Source organism: Gorilla gorilla, chromosome 13 (assembly GCF_029281585.2).
Source record: "Gorilla gorilla gorilla isolate KB3781 chromosome 13, NHGRI_mGorGor1-v2.1_pri, whole genome shotgun sequence".
Lineage (NCBI taxonomy): Eukaryota > Metazoa > Chordata > Mammalia > Primates > Hominidae > Gorilla > Gorilla gorilla.
This window is the reverse complement of record NC_073237.2, coordinates 65,210,564-65,232,396: the sequence shown is the minus strand read 5'-3', so window position 1 is coordinate 65,232,396 and position 21,833 is coordinate 65,210,564. Positions and strand designations below refer to the sequence as shown.

At 44.0% G+C, this 21,833-nt stretch overlaps 1 protein-coding gene across 12 annotated transcripts in view; it reads right to left on the bottom strand.

Moving 5' to 3' along the window:
• Nucleotides 1-2,808: 2,808 nt before the first annotated feature.
• PIP5K1B (phosphatidylinositol-4-phosphate 5-kinase type 1 beta) overlaps nucleotides 2,809-21,833 on the bottom strand; it is a 303,947-nt gene continuing 284,922 nt past the window's right edge. For 7 of the 12 annotated variants that reach the window (XM_019034010.4, XM_019034009.4, XM_055350748.2 and 4 more), the window contains 2 exons: nucleotides 20,681-20,798; nucleotides 2,809-3,538 (listed from right to left, as the gene is read on the bottom strand). In XM_019034010.4, the coding sequence (XP_018889555.3) occupies nucleotides 3,536-3,538; nucleotides 20,681-20,798 (121 nt within the window). In that variant the 3' untranslated portion in view covers nucleotides 2,809-3,535. The remainder of the gene's footprint in view (nucleotides 3,539-20,680; nucleotides 20,799-21,833) is intronic. The other 5 variants (XM_055350749.2, XM_019034011.4, XM_055350753.2 and 2 more) reach the window with 1 other exon arrangement.

The window sequence follows — 21,833 nt, the reverse complement described above, 5'->3', positions numbered from 1 at the left end:
TGCTGGGGAGGGGCTGCCTGTTTTATTCACCCAGCAGCTTCTGCCTTCTCCCATCCTGGGTGCCCCTCTCCAGCTTAGCTGTCAGCCATCCTTCACCTCTTCTCCCCTGCCACCCCGTGCTGTTTTCAATTTTTTTTTTTTTTTTTTTTTGAGACGAAGTCTCACTCTGTCACCCAGGCTGGAGTGCAGTGGTACAATCTCAGCTCACTGCAACCTCTGCCTCCCGGGTTCAAGCGATTCTCCTGCCTCAGCCTCCCGAGTAGCTGGGACTACAGGGGCCCACTACCATCCCCGGCTAATTATTGTATTTTTAGTAGAGACGAGGTTTTGCCACGTTGGCCAGGCTGGCCTCGAACTCCTGACCTCAGGTGATCCACCTGCCTTGGCCTCCCAAAGTGCTGGGATTACAGGTGTGAGCCACCGCCCCTGGCCTGTTTTCTTTCTTAATAGAAAAGTGAGGAGCTGCTGGTGAGCCACCTCATTCATCTTCATATTTCCCCCTCTCATCACTTCTCCCCATCCCAGGAGGAGCTCTCAGGCCTGGGGTGGGGCCCCAGGTGGGCTCAGGGTGATTCGACCTACTTGCTGTGAAAAGATGAGATTTCCTCTTGAACAGTGTGCTGTTGTAAACATATGTCAAAACTATTACCAATAAGGCCAGGTGCTGTAATCCCAGCACTTTGGGAGGCCAAGGCAAGTGGATCACTTGATGTCAGGAGTTTGAGAACAGCCTGGCTAACATTGCAAAACCTCGTCTCTATTAAAAAATACAAAAATAGCTGGGCGTAGTGGCATGCACCTGTAATCCCAGCTACTTGGGAGGCTGAGGCAGGAGAATCGCTTGAACCTGGGAGACAGAGGTTGCAGTGAGCTGAGATCGCATCACTGCACTCCAGCCTGGGTGACAGAGTGAGACTCTGTCTCAATACAACAAAACAAAAAACCAACTATTACCAATAAAGTTGTGTTTAAAAAGAACTGGCAAAACTAATCTATGATGCTGGAAGTCATAATAGTGACCTTTGAGGATGGCATTGGTGGAGAGGGGACATGAAAGAGCCAGCAGGTGGCCGGGCACGGTGGCTCACGCCTGTAATCCCAGCACTTTGGGAGGCCAAGGCGGGCGGATTACGAGGTCAGGAGTTCAAGACCAGCCTGGCCAACATGGTGAAACCCTGTCTCTATTAAAAACACAAAAAATTAGCCAGGCATGGTGGCAGGTGCCTGTAATCCCAGCTACTCGGGAGGCTGAGGCAGGGGAATTGCTTAAACCCGGGATGCAGAGGTTGCAGTGAGCTGAGACTGCACCACTGCACTCCAGCCTGGGCGACAGAGCGAGACTCTGTCTCAAAAAAAAAAAAAAAAAAAGCCAGTAGGTTAGCTGCAAATGTTTTCTATGCGCTTTAGGTGCTGGGCACATGGGTCTACACATATGTAAAAATTCACTGGACTATACAATTCATAGCTGTGCACTCTAGCTTATGTAAGTTATACCTCAGTCATTAAAAAACGGTTGAAAATGTTGAGGTTTTTTGAGACAGGTGAGACAACACAGGCAGGCCACGGGTGATTCAAGTGGGGATAGAGTTTTGAGGATCACAGCCTCATGGTATTGAAATGGCTTTTGAGTTAGGTCTTAAAATAAAGGTTCTTAACATTTCTTGGGTCCAGGTCACTGTGAATTTGATAAAAAGTATAGTCTTTCTTCATGAAAAAAAAACACCCCATATACACAAAAGCATACCCAACTTGTGTATATGATTTCATGGCCCTATTGACATTTATCTATGACTCTTCTAGAAATCAGTGGGTCCTAGGCTAAGAACCCTGCTTAAATGGGTAGATTTACAAATGGGAGGGGGGAAGAGTGGGATTACCTATGTAGTAAGGGAGAGTGGTAGCACATATGAATACTAGAGAGAGGCAGAGGATCCTCAATCATCCACTTCTGCAGAATTCCTTGTTGACATCCTAACCTAGGATGTAAGACATCCTAGCTTTCCAGCACTGACTCTGCAGGTGAAACTGCTACTTATGCTGAGTAACTATGGCTCTGGGCTACATTTACAAAAGTTTACAGCATGCTTGCTTACAAGAATCAGCTTGTTTTAACTCGAAGTATTTAACACTGAGCATCTTACTCATCAGGAATATCTTTCTGCAGCCTTGATCATTTTGCTTTCTAATGATTTTTCTCTCAACCTCTTACATCTCTGTTGCTAGGGTCACTTACCAGGTGGTGTAAACTGTATTAATTAATTAAAATATTCATTGCTGAGTCCAGTCCCATGTGAGAAGTGCACATCCCACACCTTTGACTCCAGACCTGTCAATGTCACTCACGTTGGTGGATGGAATGCGAGTAGAAATGCTGTCAGCTGCACTGAGACAGAAGCTTTGTGAGCTCTCATTGGTTCCACCGTTGCTCTTTTTCTACTGCCATGAAAGTTGCCTGTCCCACATAGGGGCTGCTCTGGACCCCAGAATGAAGAAGACTCTTGGAGCAGAGCTGCAGCTGGTCCCCACATGTGAGGGAGACGTAAAACTATGTTGGTGAAAGCTCCTACGATGTTGGGATTTTTGTTACCATAGCATAACATAGTGAAAGCTGACTAATATACCAGGACATTTGGGAAAGTCTTTGGATGAGTTCAGCAGAAGCTGCTATTGAAGTTTTTCCCATTTTTATCCATCATGAAATTCAGTTTATTTAGGATTTCTGAATATCTCAAATGAGGAGTATTTGGGTCATTTTTAATAAAAGAAATGTAAAGACCATAAATCACTGGAATCGATGTACCACCACAATTGAGAACAAAATATTTTATTTCTCTCACAAAACTATAGTTTACAATAGTATTTACTAAATAAATTATATAATTTCTCTTTTACAAGCAATAAACTAGATCACAAATATTTCAAAGACAATGTATGTACACGACGTAAGGCCTTTTATAAATAGCTTTGCTTTTCTCATTTCACTAGTAAACAGTGAAAAAATCTTTATAGAAGCTAGTTTTCTATAAAGTATAGGCAGACCTAGTATATTGATCTTTAAATGAAACCAATTTAAACTTTCAATGACATGAACTATAATTTTGCAAAAGAATTTATACTTAATTTACCATGTGTGTGGATGGATTTTTAAAAATATATAAGCAGATTACATATGTTGCTTATGTATAATCACTGGATGCATGCACAATGAAATAATGCAGAAGTCCATAGGAAAATAGCACTTCCAACTCCAAAAAGGTGATTGGCAATGGTATAGAAAGCAGCTTAAATATAGTTCATGCAGTTCTTCACAGTTCAGCAAGCAACAGCAAATGATAGAATAGGGTAGTATTTTTCACATCCCATCTGCTGATCAGCCTGAAGTTGACATCTTGAAAACTCTTATGTCAGGTTGATGATTTCTCTGTGTGTAGTGGGGCTCAGCCAAGTTGCCGTGGATAATTCTGGTGCGGAGAAACTTCTCTGCCATAAATGTGCTCACGTCTCATCCATGTGCTTAGGTGATCACCATTTTCACTTACTGGGGGGAGCAAAAAAGCAGGTGTGAGACTAGATTTTGGCATCAATTTGTAACCTCTCCCCATGAGTCGCAACATAAGTTCGTTATTTCTCCCAATCACTTATGTCTGGAAAATGGGGTGCATTATGTTTGGGATTCTTCTGCAATGATCAGCATAGCATATACTTCTTTGGTGGACCTGAAACCTGTTAATTACACCAATGTTTATCAAGATTGAGTCCTGACTACATCACAGCACTGTGCTCAGGACTTGGAAGGAAGCAACACTAAGACACCCTCCTGCTCTCCAAGTGCGCAGGGATGAGGGGATGTGCTGTGGTATGTTAGACCTGAAGCCAAAAAGAACAACTTGAACATGGCCTTGAACTTGTAAATGTTTTTTTCCAAACAATATCACTGTGGCTGGGTGGTAACAATATGTTCAGCAAATGGTAGCTATTTAAATGGTAGCTATTTAAAATCAGAGCCAGCTAACTCAACCTGTGACAGCAGCACTATGATATATGTGGGGAAAGCAATATTATATTCAGCCTTTAGAGACAGACACATTGGGTCAAATCATCTGATTTCCTATTTTTTTTTTTTTTTAGACGGTGTCTCACTCTGTTGCCCAGGCTGGAGTGCAGTGGCAAGATCTCAGCTCACCGCAACCTCTGCCTCCCACGTACGAGATTCTCCGGCCTCAGCCTCCCGAGTAGCTGGGACTACAGCTGCCTGCCATCACGCCTGGCTAATTTTTTGTATTTTTAGTAGAGATGGGGTTTCACTGTGTTAGCCAGGACGGTCTTGAACTCCTGACCTTGTGATCCGCCCACCTTGGCCTCCCAAAGTGCTGGGATTACAGGCGTGAGCCACCTCACCCAGCCTGATTTCCTAATTATTTCATCTGTAGAATATTATGCAACATCTTCTTGGAACCTTATTGTTTCATCTATAAAGTGGAGGTAACAAACTCTACTTTATAGGGTGGTGGTGAGGGATAAATTTTTCCATGGGGAAAATGAAGTGTTTTACACACACACGATATACACAAATCATATATTTATAATTGAGTACTGTACCTGGCATGTGCTAGTACCCCCAAAATTGTAGTGAAGAAGGTTGGAGCTGGGGGTCACAGAGACTGGTGCAGCTCAGCACCTTTAATTGGAGGCTTGAAAAAACTTGAGTAAAAAGTTTGAAATAACTGAAAATTATTAGGAAAGAGAACATGTCACATACAGGGAATTCTGTTTAACAATTAATATTTTATCTGAGCCTATTGTGCACTGTTATTTTTATGAACTTACTATTTTGTTTTATACGTTGGCCGCTCCCTCTCATTCACCTAAGCTAGAAAGGTTTGCTTGGCTAAATGCACAACATGGTCACGCTGTTACTCAAAAATAATCTGTAGGAAGAGGTGAGTGTAAGGTGCTATAAGCTATAGCAGTGGGCAAGTGGGACGTTGCCCACATTCCCAGGATAGCTGTCTTTAAGGTGGACTGGTGGATTTCATTCAGCCTCAGTCTGATAACTTTGATGTATGGTGCAGGTCTCTCACAAAACCAGTGACATACAAAATAACCCACATAAAATGATGAGGTCCTACTGATTAGATTTAGAAGTCCTGCGTTCTTAAAAAACAAAGCAGAATAAAAACAAAAAGAGGTGATAGTTTTGCTTTCCTCGTTCTATAGATCACACAGGAGTTCTGTGTCTCACTTCCAGTGCCAGACTCTGAGAGGGACAGTGAGTAACCTGAGTGATGCCTGAGGAGATCCACCAGTGAAGGGCCCCGGAGCCAGGACCCCAGGGGAATGGCTAAAGGCCTGGGCTTTTTGGTCTAGAAAATAGGAGAGGTAGAGACAGGGCATAATAGTTGTCTTTGAGTCTCTGAAGACTAGCCTCAGGGAAGAAAGGCTTAGGTATTAGTTTAGTCCCAGTATTGCTGAAAGATGTGACACTGTCACCAGCAATAGTGGCACAGATGCTGTGATCCTGGGGTCGGGAGGTGAGTGGAATCTCAGAATGTGTGAAGGGCGTAGAGTTGTAAAGCTGCACCCCCTCCACACTTTCTTCATTAAGGATCCTGAAATTTATGTCCTCCCCCAGCACATGTCATGTGTACATGACGCAAGCCCTCCCTAGATACATGGGCCCAGCATGCCATCTGCTGAGACTCAGTGGTTGAGAATGATCCCAGAAGCCAGAACCCAGGACAACTGCATGGAAGCCAGTTTTTTCTCAAGCTAGAAGTGCTTTTTAACCGGAGTAAAAAAAATGAGTGGGCTGGGTATGATGGGTCACGTCTATAATCCCAGCACTTTGTGGGGCTGAGCCCAGGAGTTCAAGAACAGCCTTGGCCACATAGTGAGACCCTGTCTCTACAAAAATAAAAAATAAAATAAAATAATTAGCTGGGTGTGGTGGCATGTGCCTGTGGTCCCAGCTACTCAGGAGGCTAAGGTGGGAGGATTGCTTAAGCCCAGGAGTTTGAGGCTATAGTGAGCTAGGATCACACCGCTGCATTCCAGCCTGGGTGACGGAGAGAGACCCTGTCTCTAAAGAAAAAAAAAAAAAGAAGAAAGAAATGAGTGGTCACTAAAGAAGGAGCAGTTGCTGTCACTTAGGGATCAGCCCCAGGAGGGCTGAGGCAGAAACTGTTTATCCTGACCCAGCACCCAGAAGGCACTTGTGGTGGTCAGTAGAGAGGACTTGGGCACTTGTGGGTAGCTTGGGCCAGATGACTATGAAGTTCTGTTTCAACCACAAGATCCTATTAAAAATTGTCTGTAAAGGCCAGGTGTGGTGGCTCATGCCTGTAATCCCAGCACATTGGGAGGCCGAGGCAGGCGGATCACCTGAGGTCGGGAGGAGTTCGAGACCAGCCTGACCAACATGGAGAAACTCCGTCTCTACTAAAAATACAAAATTAGCCGGGTATGGTGGCGCATGCCTGTAATCCCAGCTACTTGGGAGGAGTACTGCTTGAACCTGGGAGGCGGAGGTTGTGGTGAGCTGAGATCGCACCATTGAACTCCAGCCTGGGCAACAAGAGCAAAACTCCATATCAAAAATAAAATAAAATAAATTGCTGTAAATTTATACCACTGAATAACTCAGAATACTGTAAACAGTTGGTGACTTATGCAACGGGAACGATCTGAAAAGAATTTAATACCTTGATGTCTCTCATAAAATTGGTTAAATTTATAGTTTAATAAAAAAACACACAGGGTCTTATAATAATAAAAGATACTCTCCTCAGTATTAAAAATAATGATTTCCAGCTTTGGTCATAAAATGTCCTTTGCATGCACACAGGAAGTTTAGTTTAATTTTTTTTTTTAAACTAAGGATGTCATAGAAGCTTCTATAAGCTCCTATAAACACTCACTCTCACCCTCAGGGCTCAAGAATGTCAAAATTGGGTGAGCACTGCCAACTCTCCACCCATGTTGTAATGTAATTCTTGGATGACATGATCTGGATACATGAACGTGTCTGTTTTGCATTAATTTATAACCCTGTTAAAATGAGATGGAGAGGTATCTGTGGGATCTGAAAGCACAGCGTCTTCTTGCTTGTAAACATGGCCACAGTGAGAAGTATGCAGAAACCATTTTATTATTCCTTCCTTAGCATAAAAGGTGCTATAATTTTCCTTCCTTCAAATTCGTAACTCAGGAGTCCTATATTAGCCATCACTGCAGAGACACAAACATCAGTTCTCTACCCTGGAAGGAAACTCATAGCTTGAGCTCATTCTTCAAAGTGTGGTACACGCAGAAGTCCCTTCTGCTCCCCAGCACGCAGATGGACTCTTCAGGCATTATTGCCCAAAAGATTAGCAGCTTCTCCTCAAGGTCAACCAAGATTCAGACCCACCCTGACCGAATGGGTGTACAGACTGAAATAAGGTTAGACCGCTCAGGGATCAGAGACCTCACGGGACTTGTCAGTGTTGTTCATCTTGGACAACCTAACTGTGGTGAAGTTCCTCTCTCTCAGCGCTGGTGCTTTGGCAGAGGAGCTCAGAGACTACAGACCCTGGAGTGACATTTCAGCTCTGTCCCCAGCTGAACATCTGTACACACACACACACACACACACACACACACACACACACCCACACACCCACAAAGGTGCAGCATTTTTGCCTATGCACTGAGATACTCTGAGAATTCATGAACTATTTAAAATTCTGATACCTGACAGTAAAAAGTGTCGTAATAGTTGCCATAAAAAGTAAAAGTAGAGTATTTCAGCCTAAATCCCAGTGTTATTCATCCCACACATATGTTGGGGTATAAGAAAGAGAAAGGTGTATTTTTATTTCTACCTAAAATAAAATGCTTGATTCTATGATTGAAACTACACAATAGTACGTACACAAGGGGTCAGAGATTACAAAGCTTTTCAATATTAAAATTAAATAATTTTAAACATTTATTTTAAAAAGTTATTTAAAATTAAATAATTAAACACTAATACAGAGCAATAAGGGAAAACAGCAAATCAAAAGCTATCTGTCCACTAACTAACCCAGAAGCCTTTTCTAGGGGGCTGACTGTACTGTGAAGTCGGATCCCCTGGAGGGGAGCCCAGGCAGGAAACACTCCCAGGAGGGCTTCCCAACTCAGATGGCCTTGGTTTACTTTTCAGAGCCACAGGAAGGGCATGAGAAGGTGAGGAGTTTCTTTTCCAAGAAACTTTTTTCCTAGACTCATTCCTTCCACTCCTGCTTGCCTTTCTCAAGCCTTCCCTTGACACCCTTGCCCCCATCAACCGACTGGCTTACAAACATATTGAGAATTTCTGAACATCTGGGATGTGGTGTGAGGGAGTTTTAGGGCAGTGCTGAGAGAGGCGGAACTTCACCACAGTTAGGTTGGCCAAGATGAACAGCATTGACAAGTCCCGTGAGGTCTCCATGATCCCTGAGCAGTCAACCCTTGGGGTGATATCCCCCCCTTTTTTTTTTTAACTATAATTACCTCAGGTTTCAGTCCTGAGGCCTTATTAAAGCAAGAGCTTTCTCTGGTGTCCAGGAAATCCTCACTTTGGTTTCAAGTTGAAATTCTTTGTCCCAAATATCTTTGACAAAAGCATCAGCTTTTCTCTCGGCCATCGTAGGCTTAGTCCCGTGTTTCATTTTCCTACACACAGCTCCTGTTTCTGTCATCAATTCTGAATTCTCTTTTTTTCCAGGTCTGCTCTGTTTCCTTTCTATTTCTATTGTCCTGATTCTTTTGTCTGATGTTCCTTTGGTTGCCATGAGATCACATCAACTCAACCCGCCTCCCTCTGCCCACGTTAGTCAAAACTCACACATCACCACAAATCCATACTAAGGCTCAGGATATCTCACCCCAACATCATCTCCTTGGCTCCAGGGTCCCCTTCATCTCTGGGTTCACCTGATTTCTTTCCCAGAGATCCCTGAATTTTATTTTATTATTATTTTTTGAGACAGAGCTTCCCTTTCTCACCCAGGCTGGAGAGCAACAGCATGATCTTGGCTCACGGCAACCTCCGCCTCCTGCGTTCAAGTGATTGTCGTGCCTTAGCCTCCTAAGTAGCTGGGATTACAGGTATGCGCCTCCATGCCCAGCTAATTTTTGCATTTTTAGTAGAGATGGGGTTTCACCATGTTGCCCAGGCTGGTCTTGAACTCCTGGACTTAAGTGATGGGCCCCTCTTGGCCTCCTAAAGTGCTGGGATTACAGGCGTGAGCCACCATGCCTGGTTGAGATCCCTAAGTACACACAAGGTGTCACCTTTGGGTTGTGGGAAGTCCAGAGTCTCTCTCTCTTTTTTTTAAATAAAGCTCTATATTTTATTATACTCATATCTATCCTGTATTGGGAATTACTTCACAAGGCACAATCATTTGGGGATGTAGTGCAGTGGGGGATTTCTCGTTGTATTGGATTCCAGTAGTAGCAGGGACCCAAAAGCTCACCATTTTGTTAGGCATGGAAACAAATACACGTGCTAGTGCTGCAGAATCAGGACATAGCAGTGTGAACAGAAGAAAATCACACTGCTATGGAACTGCATTGCCGAAAGAAAACTTAGGCACGCTCAGGTCCAAATTTCCTACCTTTGTACTTAAAAAATATTTGGACTCAGCATTAGAGGTGAAGTTACTCTCTTCCAAGGACCAGTGTCTACAAGGCTTCTACCGAGAAGCCTTGAGGCAGAAGGCAGGACTTTCGCCATCCTTGAAGGATGTGTACAATTGGGATGAAGACAGCTATTTTGTTCCTGATCTGGTAGACTGTTGGTTGAATTCTGGGGTGTTGGCAGCACATGGAGTGCCAGGCCTCCTGCCGGCCTCCAGATGCCTCATTAAAGCATCCCACACCAAGCAGCAGGTAGATGAGCCATAAGGTGAGAGCAGACCCAAGACGCAGCTGACACTCGTCTGTGCCGTCTCCTGGGATGGATTTAAGATTTGGCCTCTCATTTCAAAACTGTTAGTGTGGTAACATTTTAACACAGCTCCCTGACTGATTAATTTGTTTCCTAAGGACCCAAGAGAAGCCCGAGAGCATCAGTGATTTATACTGGCGGACAGTTCTGCAGTGGACTTTTCAGCACTTGAGTGACTCCTGCTAATTGTAAATCTGGGTGGTTACCTCATGATATGGTTTGGCTCTGTGTCCCTACCCAAATCTCATGTCAAATTGTAATCCCCATGTGTTGGGGGAGTGGTCTGGTGGGAGGCGATTGATTCATGGGGGCAGACTTCCCCCTTGCTGTTGTCATGTCAGAGTTCTCATGAGATCTGGTTGTTTGAAAATGTCTGGTGATTGCCACTTCCGTCTCTCTCCTGCCACTATGTAAGATGTGCCTGGCTTCCCCTTCACCTTCTGCCATGATTGTAAGTTTCCTGAGGCCTCCCCAGTCATGTGGAACTATGAGTTAATTAAACCGCTTTCCTTTATTAATTACCCAGTCTTGGGTAGTTGTTTATAGCAGTGTGAAAATGGACTGATACACCTTATCATCTAACACATCACATAGATCTGTTGCTGCAACACAATCCACTCTGACCCCTGCTTCAGCCACATTTGGAAAATGTGGGGGGAGGAATATGGTACTGGTTTCATTTGAAAAGGAGCACTGCCTGAGGACAACGCCACTGGCTTCTCTCTCACCCACAGGAAGGAATGCACCAGAGGCCCTCTGCCAAGACCCAGAGGGTGGAAATTAGAAACTGCACACCCAGGCTGGGTGTGGTGGCTCACACCTGTAATCCTGGCACTTGGGGAGGCCAAGGCAGGTGGATCACCTGAGGTCAGGAGTTCGAGACCAGCCTGGCCCACATGGTGAAACCCTGTCGTTACAAAAAAAATAAAAATAAAAATTAGCCTGGTGTGGTGGTGTGCGCCTATAATTCCCAGCTACTCAGGAGACTGAGGCATGAGAATCACTTTAACCTGGGAGGTGGAGGTTGCAGTGAGCCAGGATTGTGCCACTGCACTCCAGCCTGGGTGACAGAGGAAGATTCCATCAAAAAAAAAAAAAAAAAGTTGTGCCCCCATCAAGCCTTTTCCATCTCAGCACTTTCCTCGGTGGCATTTTTCTTTACAAAAACACCCAAGTAGCTGTTACGGGCTAAACTGTGTTCCCCTAAAATTTCTATGTTAAAAGTCCTAACTGTTATCACCACAGAATGTGACCTTATTTGGAGGCAGGGTCTTTATAGAGGTAATCAGATTAAAACGAGGCCACAGGTTGGGCCCTAATTCAATATGGCTGATGTCCTTATGCAAAGGGGAATTTTGGATACAGACACGTACAGGGGGAAGATGTGATGTGAAGACATAGGGAGATGAAGGCCACCTACAAACCAGCGAGAGGCTAGAACAGATCCTTGCCTCACAGCCCTCAGAAGGAATCCACCCTGCCAACACCTTGATCTTGAACTTCTGGCCTCCAGAATGACAAGAAAAGAAATTTCTGTTCAAGACACCAAATCTGGGGTACTTTGTTACAGCAGCCCTAGAAAACTAATAAAATAGCAATCACTGGGATTTAGGAAGTCTTTAAAAAAACCCCACATATTTTTATTTTATTATATTTAATTCTGTTCTCTACTAAAGTTACTTCAAAAGCCACAATCACCTGGGAGTTCCATGGCTGTAGGCGAGGACCTGTGGAAGACGGAAGGTGAAGAATGGCTTTCTCCACCCCAGATTTGTTGATACTTTGTTAAAATTGCTGCCTAAACAGTAGAAAGAAGCATTTTCTGTGTTGAATCCCCAGTCTGCCAAGGGAGCCTTTCAAAAAGGCTCAAGCAGAACTGGCCTTGATGGATGAGGGGGCACACTTGGACCTGAGGGAAGGTAGCACCTTCATTTTTGCGCCACATTGTAATTGTAGCCTCCAGTCCAACTTGAAAGGTGGTGGAGCTGGGCCTGTCAGAGTAAGCTGCCTTTGACCTCTGAAGGACATACCCCCCTCTGCTGACCTTGCACGTACAACACTGAAAGGCTACAATCAAGTACATGGAGTGGGAACTCCATTGAGACACACACTTGCTCTTCATTACGTTTCAACTCTAGGGGCTCCATCACTCCTTCCCCGCCTTGATTATCAATAGGTGGCAGTAGAGGGCTTGCTGAAAGCAGGAACTCATTGGCAAGCCCAGTTCACAAACTTGAGGGTGTAGGAGCTTCCTAGGCTTTGCTTCTACATTAGAGGCACGTGTAATGGGACAGCTATCTTGCCAGGGGAGTCACACGGTTCCCCCTTACATTAGCATACAAGAATTCCAGGATGCTCAGAGCTGAAGGACCCTGTTAATAAGCTCAGGGGATCTCAGCTCTGGATGTGTGTAGAGGTTTAAAAAATACCAATGCCTCAGTCCACCCCCAGGGATTTTACTTCAAACACAAATTATGTCCCCAACAGGTGACTGACTCTGTTCATACAGTCATTTACCTGATACCTCTTTGTGAGGAATACAAACTAATTTGGAAACATCTACTTAACGTCACAGTGACTTAACCAGGGAGAAGGGAAGTGAACAGGAAAACGAGGCTATGTGTGGTAAGGAGCAGTTAATTCACAGGTCCCTTGGTAAGGTAGAGGGGTGGGCTGAATTGTGTCCCCCCAGTATTCTTATCCACTTGGAGCCTCAGACTGTAACCTTATTTGGAAATAGGGTCTTTGCAGATGTAATTAGTTAAGATGAGGTCATACTGGATTAGGGTGAACCCTAAATCAAATGACTGACATCCTTATAAGAAGAGAGGCCACACAGAGGCACAGAACGTCACAGGGAAGAAGGCCATATGAACATGGCGGCAGTGACACAGATCAAAGGACCAAGGGACATGTGGAGCCACCAGAGGCTAAAAGAGGGAGGGAAGGATCCTCCCCTGGAGCCTTCAGAGGAAGTGTGGCACTACTGACACCTTGATTTCAGACAGCTGGCCTCTAGAACTGTGAGACAATCCATTTCTGTCTGTGGTCATTTGTGATAGCAGGCCTTGGAAACCAGCATAGGCAGAAGCAGACTGCGGGAAGCCAGGCCCTCAGCTGCCTACTCCTACTCGTGCCATTCATCACACTTGGGGGGCTTTATTTTTTATAAACCAAACAGTCCTTAAGCATTTTCCCATTCCCCCTCAGAGCCCAGAAGGGGAAATGGCGTGAATGAGGACAGTCCTGTTTACTAGGTCCATGGGTGTGATCTAAACTTGTTTTCCTAAAAGTTCTTGTTTGTTCTAATCTGGTTCTTTCTAAGTCTGCTGTTTGTTTTCTGCAGGCTCAGGGCCTCGCAGACCCCAAGTTCACACCATTACAGGCTGTTCTTCCTCAAACACTATTCCCAAGAGTTGGAAAGTTTCCGGAGAATGGCAAACACTGGCTTTCTCTGACAAGGAAGACAAAAATAGAAACCACAAAGAGAAGCAATAGGAAGAGTCTAGAGGGATAAGGGAAGGGAAGAGAGGCCAGTCTTAGGAGGCAAAGAATGAAAAATGAGGGGCAACCCATGCCTGGATGTATAATAATAAAAGACCCAGGCAAACTGGAGCAGAACTAGCTTTTAAGAAAGTGGAAATCAGCAGGGTGCAGTGGCTCATGCCTGTAATCCCAATTTGGGAGGCCGAGGTGGGCGGATAGCTTGAGGTCGAATTCGAGGCCAGCCTGGCCAACATGGGGAAACCTCATCTCTATTCAGCTGGGCATGGTGGTGTGAGTCTGTAGTCCCAGCTACTTGGGAGGCTGAGGCAGGAGAGTCACTAGAATCTAGAAGGTGGAGGTTGCAGTGAGCCAAGATTGCACCACTGCACTTCTGCCTGGGCAACAGAGATATCCTGTCTGAAAAAAAAAAAAAAAAAGAAAAGAAAAGAAAAAAGAAAAAAAGAAAGTAGAAATCAAGCTAGCCTGCAAGCCAAGATTCACTGTAAAGCTAGGACCTAACAGAAAAAAAAAAAAGAAAAGAAGCTACTGCAGCCCTGCAAACTGTCATTCAATTGCTAACTCTGAGCCTAATTGAACTGGAAAGCCAGTGTGCCTTTATAACTCCAGCTGGAATTCCCTACGCTAATCCTTAAACAGCAGTTTAATGCTGTTTGTTTTTTAAAAAATTCCTATGGGTGACCTCCTAATCTAGACTGACAGGTTGCCTCATTAATTTGAAGCTTGCGTCACTTTTATTTCAAGAATGGGAATAACTTGTAGATGCTGTGAGACTCGGGCAATGGGAGGTCCATTTTCTCAGCTCTTCCACATGTCTTAGAAATATTATTTGTCAATAACTTAGGGGCCAAGCATTTCTGGAAATAAACAAGGGCCCTAATTTATCCTTTCCAAAATCTCTTCACTTCTCAACAATGTGATCACGTGGCAGAAGGAAAGGGGCTTCTGGTCAAATGCCTTCTACACCAAACGCAGTGTTTTTCTTTTCTCCTTCCTACTCTGCTCTCACTAAAATCTACCAAAAACCCGAGCAGCATCTTTGGTTGGTAGGGGATCGAGTTCTCTCCTGAGAAGGAATAAGAAATGCCACTGTTTCAAATAAACACCCCTTGAAGCAGCGGATACTGGCTCCAACAAGGAATGATTAAAGAGACCCAATATAAGTCATTAACCTCAACGCCGAGGGATTCAAATCCAGAAATGCAGTTTCTTTTGCCAAAAAAGTTCCACTGAATTTTCTAAGACCCCTGTGACCTAATTTAAAGTGTTTTTCTTCTCTTTCTCACGCTTTTTCCATACATAATAGTATGATAAGCTGTTAATTCAATCATTTTCACTTCTCTGCCACCCTTCTTCCCATGATCAAAGAGTATTATTAACTACCCTGAAAACACATTAAATAATCAAGCCGTCCAACAGCTGCCCATCAGAGCGCTAATCTCCAATACTGGCGTGGCTAAAAAACAGCTTAACTGTTTCTTCTCCTTTGCTCACAGCTATTTTTGTATTTCAAACAGCCATTTTGCAGAGAAGCAAAACTGGATGAAAGTAAATATTATTGAGAGGATGTTAATATGGAAAGTGTAAGGGCATAACCTTGGGTATGAATAGTAGAAGCAAGGAAGTCACTGTTTTGTGGCAGCCATCTTTCAAACTTCTATATTATTAAAAAAGCAATCCCATTATCTCCCACTTACCCAGCCATTCCCAGCTAGTCATAAAAGGATATTCTCTCCCAATACACTTTTCAGCAGAAATGGCTTTTTGTTGGTTGTTCCTCTTTCCACGAAAACCAAATTGCATTCTACATCAGGCAAAGAAGCCGCCTTAGAAACAGAAATAACAGCCACTGTGACAGCATCCGGTGCCTTAGAATATCTGGGACTATTTACAAAGTAGAATCTTGCTCTATTATGAAGACTGCATGATTGCCCATTTTAAATCAATACAGCCTGCTCATCTCTGTGTATTCTTTTAAATACCCTAATCTGTGTCATCAACTCAAAATTCAATGAAAAACACATCTTTGGTCACTGGATAAAATCATCTTCGAAAACACTTCCCTTGATTTGAATATTTGAAAATGAGTCAAATAGCTTGGAACTCTACAGTGTGAAGGTGAATGGCCTTTAAAAAGCCATGCAGAATAACTAGATACATAAAATCTGAACTAAACGTCTCACTAAGGATGATGGAACAATTAGCTGCCTTTTCAACTCACCAATCCTTTTTAATTTCATGTTGAGTTACAGGAAAAAGCAGGAGAGCTAGCCTAATGCACACACACATAATGTGTGGATGGATCCTTAAAAGGATATTTCATATGTTATCTGGTGGGCATACGTCATTTGGGTTTAAACTTATGTATTTTTACACAAAGGTAAATGGTATTATACATTACTGTATAAATAAAAGCACTGGGGATTAGGCTACAACTACTAATAGAGAAATGCTATCTTAAAGGAGAAGAAGCATTACAAGAGAAACCTGACCACGTTTGGTGACAACACTGAACAGGAGGTCACTAGAGAAGCTTCCAACTGCCCTTCAGATAAAGATGGCTGTGATTCAGAGCATTCAAATTACGTCAAAAGGAAAAAAGAGACAATGCAAAGGCAAGATTGGTTTTCCTTTCTTGTGCTTTTCTTTTCCATTTTCTTTCTTTCTTTTTTTTTTTTTTTTTGAGACGGAGTTTTGCTCTTGTTTTGCCCAGGCTGGAGTGCAATGGCGCAATCTTGGCTCACCGCAACCTCTGCCTCCTGGGTTCAAGCCATTCTCCTGCCTCAGCCTCCTGAGTAGCTGGGATTACAGGCATGCACCACCACGCCTAGCTAATTTTGTAGTTTTAGTAGAGATAGGGTTTCTCCATGTTGGTCAGGCTGGTCTCGAACTCCCGACCTCAGGTGATCTGCCCACCTCGGCCTCCCAAAGTGCTGGGATTACAGGCATGAGCCACTGTGCCTGGCCTCCATCTGCTTTTTCATAATGCAGATGCAAATGAAAATACTGAAGGGAGGGTAATGAGCTGTACCCTTTCTGATCTAGAAGAGCACGCAAAACAAAAAACAAAATTTTCCAGCATGAAAACACATTCTGGAATTACAAGTTAATGGTGCAGGACCTTCTAGATGTACTGCCATAAAATTTAAGTTTAAAGAATGTGAAAGTTTATGGTACAGGAGGTGATTAAACAGCAAAATTTGGAGAAACAATGGTAGATACTTTGGAAACCTTTCTTTTCTCTTTCTTTCTCTCTCTCTTTCTCTCTTTCTTCCTCCCCTCCCCTCCCTTCCCTTCCCTTCCCTTCTTCCCTTCCTTCCTTCCTTCCTTTCCTTCTTTTCTTTCTTTTCTTTCAATTTTTTTAGAGACAGTGTCTCTCACTCCATTGCCTAGGCTGGGGTGCAGTGACTAGATCATGGCTCACTGCAACCTCAGACTCCTGGGCCTGAGGGATCCTCCAGCCTCAGCCTCACAAGTAGCTGGGACTACAGGCATGCACCACCAAGCACGGCTAATTTTTTTTTTTTTTTTAATTTTTGTAGAGATGAGGTATCACTGTGTTGCCTTGGCTGGTCTCGAACTCCTGGCCTCAAGCAATCTTCCCACCTTGGAAAATCTTATTTCTATATCTCTTTGTAATTTAGAATGAACCTGATTTAATAATTCATTTTATAGATGAGAAAACTGAGATCACTGAATTCAAGGGAAACGATTAATGAGAGGCAGAGACCAGCATAGACTCCAGGTGCCTATTTGTCTCTAATTAATTTATGCTTCATTTGGTTTTGCAACAGGTGAAGAGACTAAGTTAAAATATGAGAAAAACTCTGTAGGGATCATTTCTGGGGGTCCATGAGGTCAAACTATTTTCCTAATAATACAAAGATGTTGTTTGATTTTTTATTCTCATTCCCTTTCATGGATGTACGATGGAGCTTTCTAGAAATGAAATGATGTGTTATATATATCAAGAAGACAGATACAGAAACAGATGTGAGAATCTTTTTTCTTCCATTAAGCCAGACATTAGGGATTTGCAGAAATATAAAAGAATGCCACCCTTCTAACAAAATTTATTTTTGTTTTGGAAAATATAATAATATTCATAAAAACATTATTTAACATATAATAGATTACTATTTTAAATTAATGAATACTTAAACAATTTTGGCTAGGTGCAGTGGCTCACTCCTGTAATCCCAGCACTTTGGGAGGCCGAGGCGGGCGGATCACCTGAGGTCAGGAGTTCAAAATCAGCCTGACCAACATGGCGAAACCCCGTCTCTAGTAAAAATACGAAAAATTAGCTGGGCGTGGTGGCAGGTCCCTGTAATCCCAGCTACTTAGGAGGCTGAGGCAGGAGAATCGCTTGAACCTGGGAGGTGGAGGTTGCAGTGAGTCGAGATCGCGCCACTGCACTCCAGCCTGGGCGACAAGAGTGAAATTCCATCTCAAAAAAAAAAAAAAAAAAAAAATTCAGGAAAAAACAGTGAAAGAATTTTACAAAAAATATTCTCAATAAAACCCCCTCATTCCTTCCTTTCTGCATCCTTCCCTCACTCTTGTAAGACACATGATTCCAATGAGATGGACGTGAGACTTATATTTATGGTCAATAACAACAACAGGGTGCTCCCGGGTTCAAGTTTAGGCAGGACCACACATGGAGCTGAACTTGAGTTTTGGCTCACTATTGCACCTCCGTGACTGGTGAAAATCTACTTTTTGTAAAGACACATGAAAGTGGCATGAATCCTTAGCTCATGAAGATGAGATTTTACTTAGCTTCTTTCTGAAAGGCTTTCCTGATTTCTGGTTCCAGATGAATCCAACATGGGACCAAAAATGTATTTTTTTCTCTATTTAATTCCCCATTTTCTTGGTTGGGGGTGGACCAACTTTTCTGTAAGGATTTTGTGATCTGCTACAACCTTATTTTTTTAAAGCCGGGGCAATGGTAGGGAGGAGCATTGCTCAGTGCAAAAAAATTTGTTTATGCAAAAACTAGGATATTCAGAGAAAAAATCTTTTTACAACGGTTGGTGGGGGACCTGCTGTTTTATGTAGGGGGCGGTGAAGAAAAGCCTATCTGAAAAAGAGGTACTTGGGCTGAGACCTGAAGGAAGTGAGGGAGCATGGGATAGGTGGAAAAGAATACACAGACAGGAATGGGAAACACAAAAGTCCCAAGGCAGAGATGTGCTTGGTCTGTGAGAGGAACACCAAGGAGGTCAGTGTGGCTAGAATAGCATCAGCAAGGAAGAGGGAGACCCAGGGAGGCGGCAGGTCGGAGACGCAGGGGAGACCAGACCATGCAGGGCCTGGAGGACTTTTTTTTTTTGGAGACGGAGTCTGGCTCTGTCGCCCAGGCTGGAGTGCAGTGGCGTGATCTCGGCTCACCGCAAGCTCCGCCTCCCGGGTTCACGCCATTCTCCTGTCCCAGCCTTCCGAGTAGCTGGGACTACAGGCGCCTGCCACCACGCCCGGCTAATTTTTCTCTGTCTTTTTAGTACAGACGGGGTTTCACCGTGTTAGCCAGGATGGTCTCGAACTCCTGACCTCCTGATGCTCCTGCCTTGGCATCCCAAAGTGCTGGGATTACAGGTGTGAGCCACCGTGCCCACCCAGGACTTTTTTTTTTTTTTTGAGACAGGGTCATGCTCTGTTGCCTAGGTGGGAATGCAGTGGCATGATCTCAGCTCATTGCAACCTCTGCCTCCCAGGTGCAAGTGATTCTCCTACCTCAGCCTCCTAAGTAGCTGGGACTACAGACATGCACCACCATGCCTGCCTAATTTTCCTATTTTTAGTAGAGATGGGGTTTCACCATCCTGGTCAGGCTGGTCTCGAACTCCTGACCTCAAGTGATTTGCCTGCCTCAGACTCCCAAAGTGCTGGGATTAGAGGCATGAGCCACCGTGCCTGGCCAGGACTTTGGATACTACTCCAGTATTGCTAGGAGTAGCATCTTAGGTGACTGATGCCCTGCAGAGCACTTGTGAGGAATTACAGTGCTAGGTCAGGGATATGGAAAAGCATAAAATGCAGGCTCAGGGAGCTGCTGTGAGACATGCATCACTCGGTGCTGATTCCTGAAGTTGCACTTGTACACCAGGAGCGACACAGAGTATTGGCTCAGGTTTAGCAAAACTTAAAAAAACCCAGAAAATTCCAAAAGAACACTTCCCCTGTTTTATGTAATTTTGTGCAGGTAGGCCGGGTGCAGTGGCTCATGCCTGTAATCCTAGCACTTTGGGAGGCCGAGGTGGGCAGATCACCTGAGGTCGGGAGTTTGAGACCAGCCTGACCAACATAGAAACCCCGTCTCTACTAAAAATACAAAATTAGCCAGGCGTGGTGGCACATGCCTGTAATCCCAGCTACTAGGGAGGCTGAGGCAGAAGAATTGCTTGAACCTGGGAGGCGGAGGTTGTGGTGAGCTGAGATCGCACCATTGCACTCCAGCCTGGGCAACAAGAGCAAAACTCTGCCTCAAAAAAAAAAAAAAATTTTTTTTGTGCAGGCATACAAAGACGTAGCATACATGCAAGATGCACTTGGCACAGAAAATACTCTTTTACAGTGTAGCCCATCAGGGTATCTTTCTAGGCATTATCTAACAGTTCGATTAAGCTGATACAGGTAATTTGACAGGCACTAAAGGGTCACTCATGATCCTCAAAGCAGCCTTGTAAGGTAGGCAGGGTGGGCATTATTTCCCTCCTTAGGCAGTCAGAAAGGTTCCTGCCCAAATCACACAGCTGGTTGATGACAACTGAGGAGAGAATCAGCCAAGATTCTCCAGCACTGAATTTGGGTTCTTCCCATGACCCAGTTCTGCGCCTCTTGGCCTACTAACTTACCAAGGGAGCAACGCCAACACACAGAAGATTCAAACATCAGGGAGCACGGCTGAGTCAAAGGGAAACATTACCTCGTTGGGAATAACACTAAGGAGCCCTACTTTGCCTCAACATTAGAGGATTCATTCTTGTTATACATGGTGATTTTGTATTGACCTAGATGTTCTTTTGTGTAATAAATTGTAGGAAAACATTACTTGTGAAAAGAAGCACCATTTGCAGAAGTGAAAGGGTGCCATCATTTCTTTTAAAACCCAAGCATGCCTGGTTTTATTGAACTTGTTCTTGTGTAAGCCATGGCCTGGATCCATTTACAAACCAGAAGTGGAGGAGAGGAAACTAAAAAATTACTTACTAAATAGACGTCAAGCACAGAAGCATTGTCATCCTGCACTTCCAGAGTGTTGGGCTCAGTGGTCAAGTAGATGGTCCCCTCTTCCAAGGTAAATGTTGAACTGGAAGGTAACCCTTTGCTGGAAAAATAAAGATGAATGATGGGCATGAGGCCCCCAGAACAAAATCTAAAGACACCTCCAAAGTCCTAAAGAGGGTGAGGTGGGCAGCTTTTGGGGATAAAAAATTTTGAGAATTTGAAGGAAATATGGTTATGCCTGGAGACATGGTCACTTGAGTTTAAAGAATTCGGTTTTAGCCCAGGCGTGGTGGCTCATGCCTGTAATCCCAGGACTTTGGGAGGCTAAGGCAGGCAGATCACGAGGTCAAGAGATCAAGACCATCCTGGCCAACATGGTGAAACCCCGTCTCTACTAAAAATACAAAAATTAGCTGGGTGTGGTGGTGCACACCTGTAGTCCCACCTACTTAGGAGGCTGAGGCAGAAGAATCACTGGAACTCAGGAGGTGGAGGTTGCAGTGAGCTGAGATCGCACCACTGCACTCTAGCCCGGCAACAGAGTGAGACTCCGTCTCAAAAAAAAAAAAATATAGTATTCAGTTTTACTAGAAGTGCATTTTCTCTCTCTACTAGCACACGAGATACCTCATTGCATTTGGGAGAGGGGATTTGTGGGTCCCATGCCTTGTGAGTGGTGGGAGGATGTGAATCTAGGGGCTCATTAGTTATCTTTGACTTTGAATGATTAGTTCTTGCTGCTTCAATTTACAGTATTTACACTACCCTAGTTTACAAAAGATAACCTTGTGCATCATTAGCACTGATGGTTTTTCTTTTTTTCCCCTTTTGACTCTTTTTTTCTTCTTTTTCAATTACATCAGTGGTTCTCAAACTTACATGTGCCTCAGAATCCCCTGGTGGGCTGGTTAGAATGAAATTTCTTGGATCCCTCCCACAAAGCTTCTGAGCCAGAGTCTGGCATAGAGCCCATGGATTTGCATTTCTGACAAGTTCCCAGGTGATGCTAACGCTGCTGGTTCAAGGACCACACTTGGAGTAGCAGTGAACCACATAAACACAGAGCATTGTGTTATGTCCTCTGTGAGGATAGCTGGAGCACACCCTTAGTAACTACGACAATACCAAAAGCCAA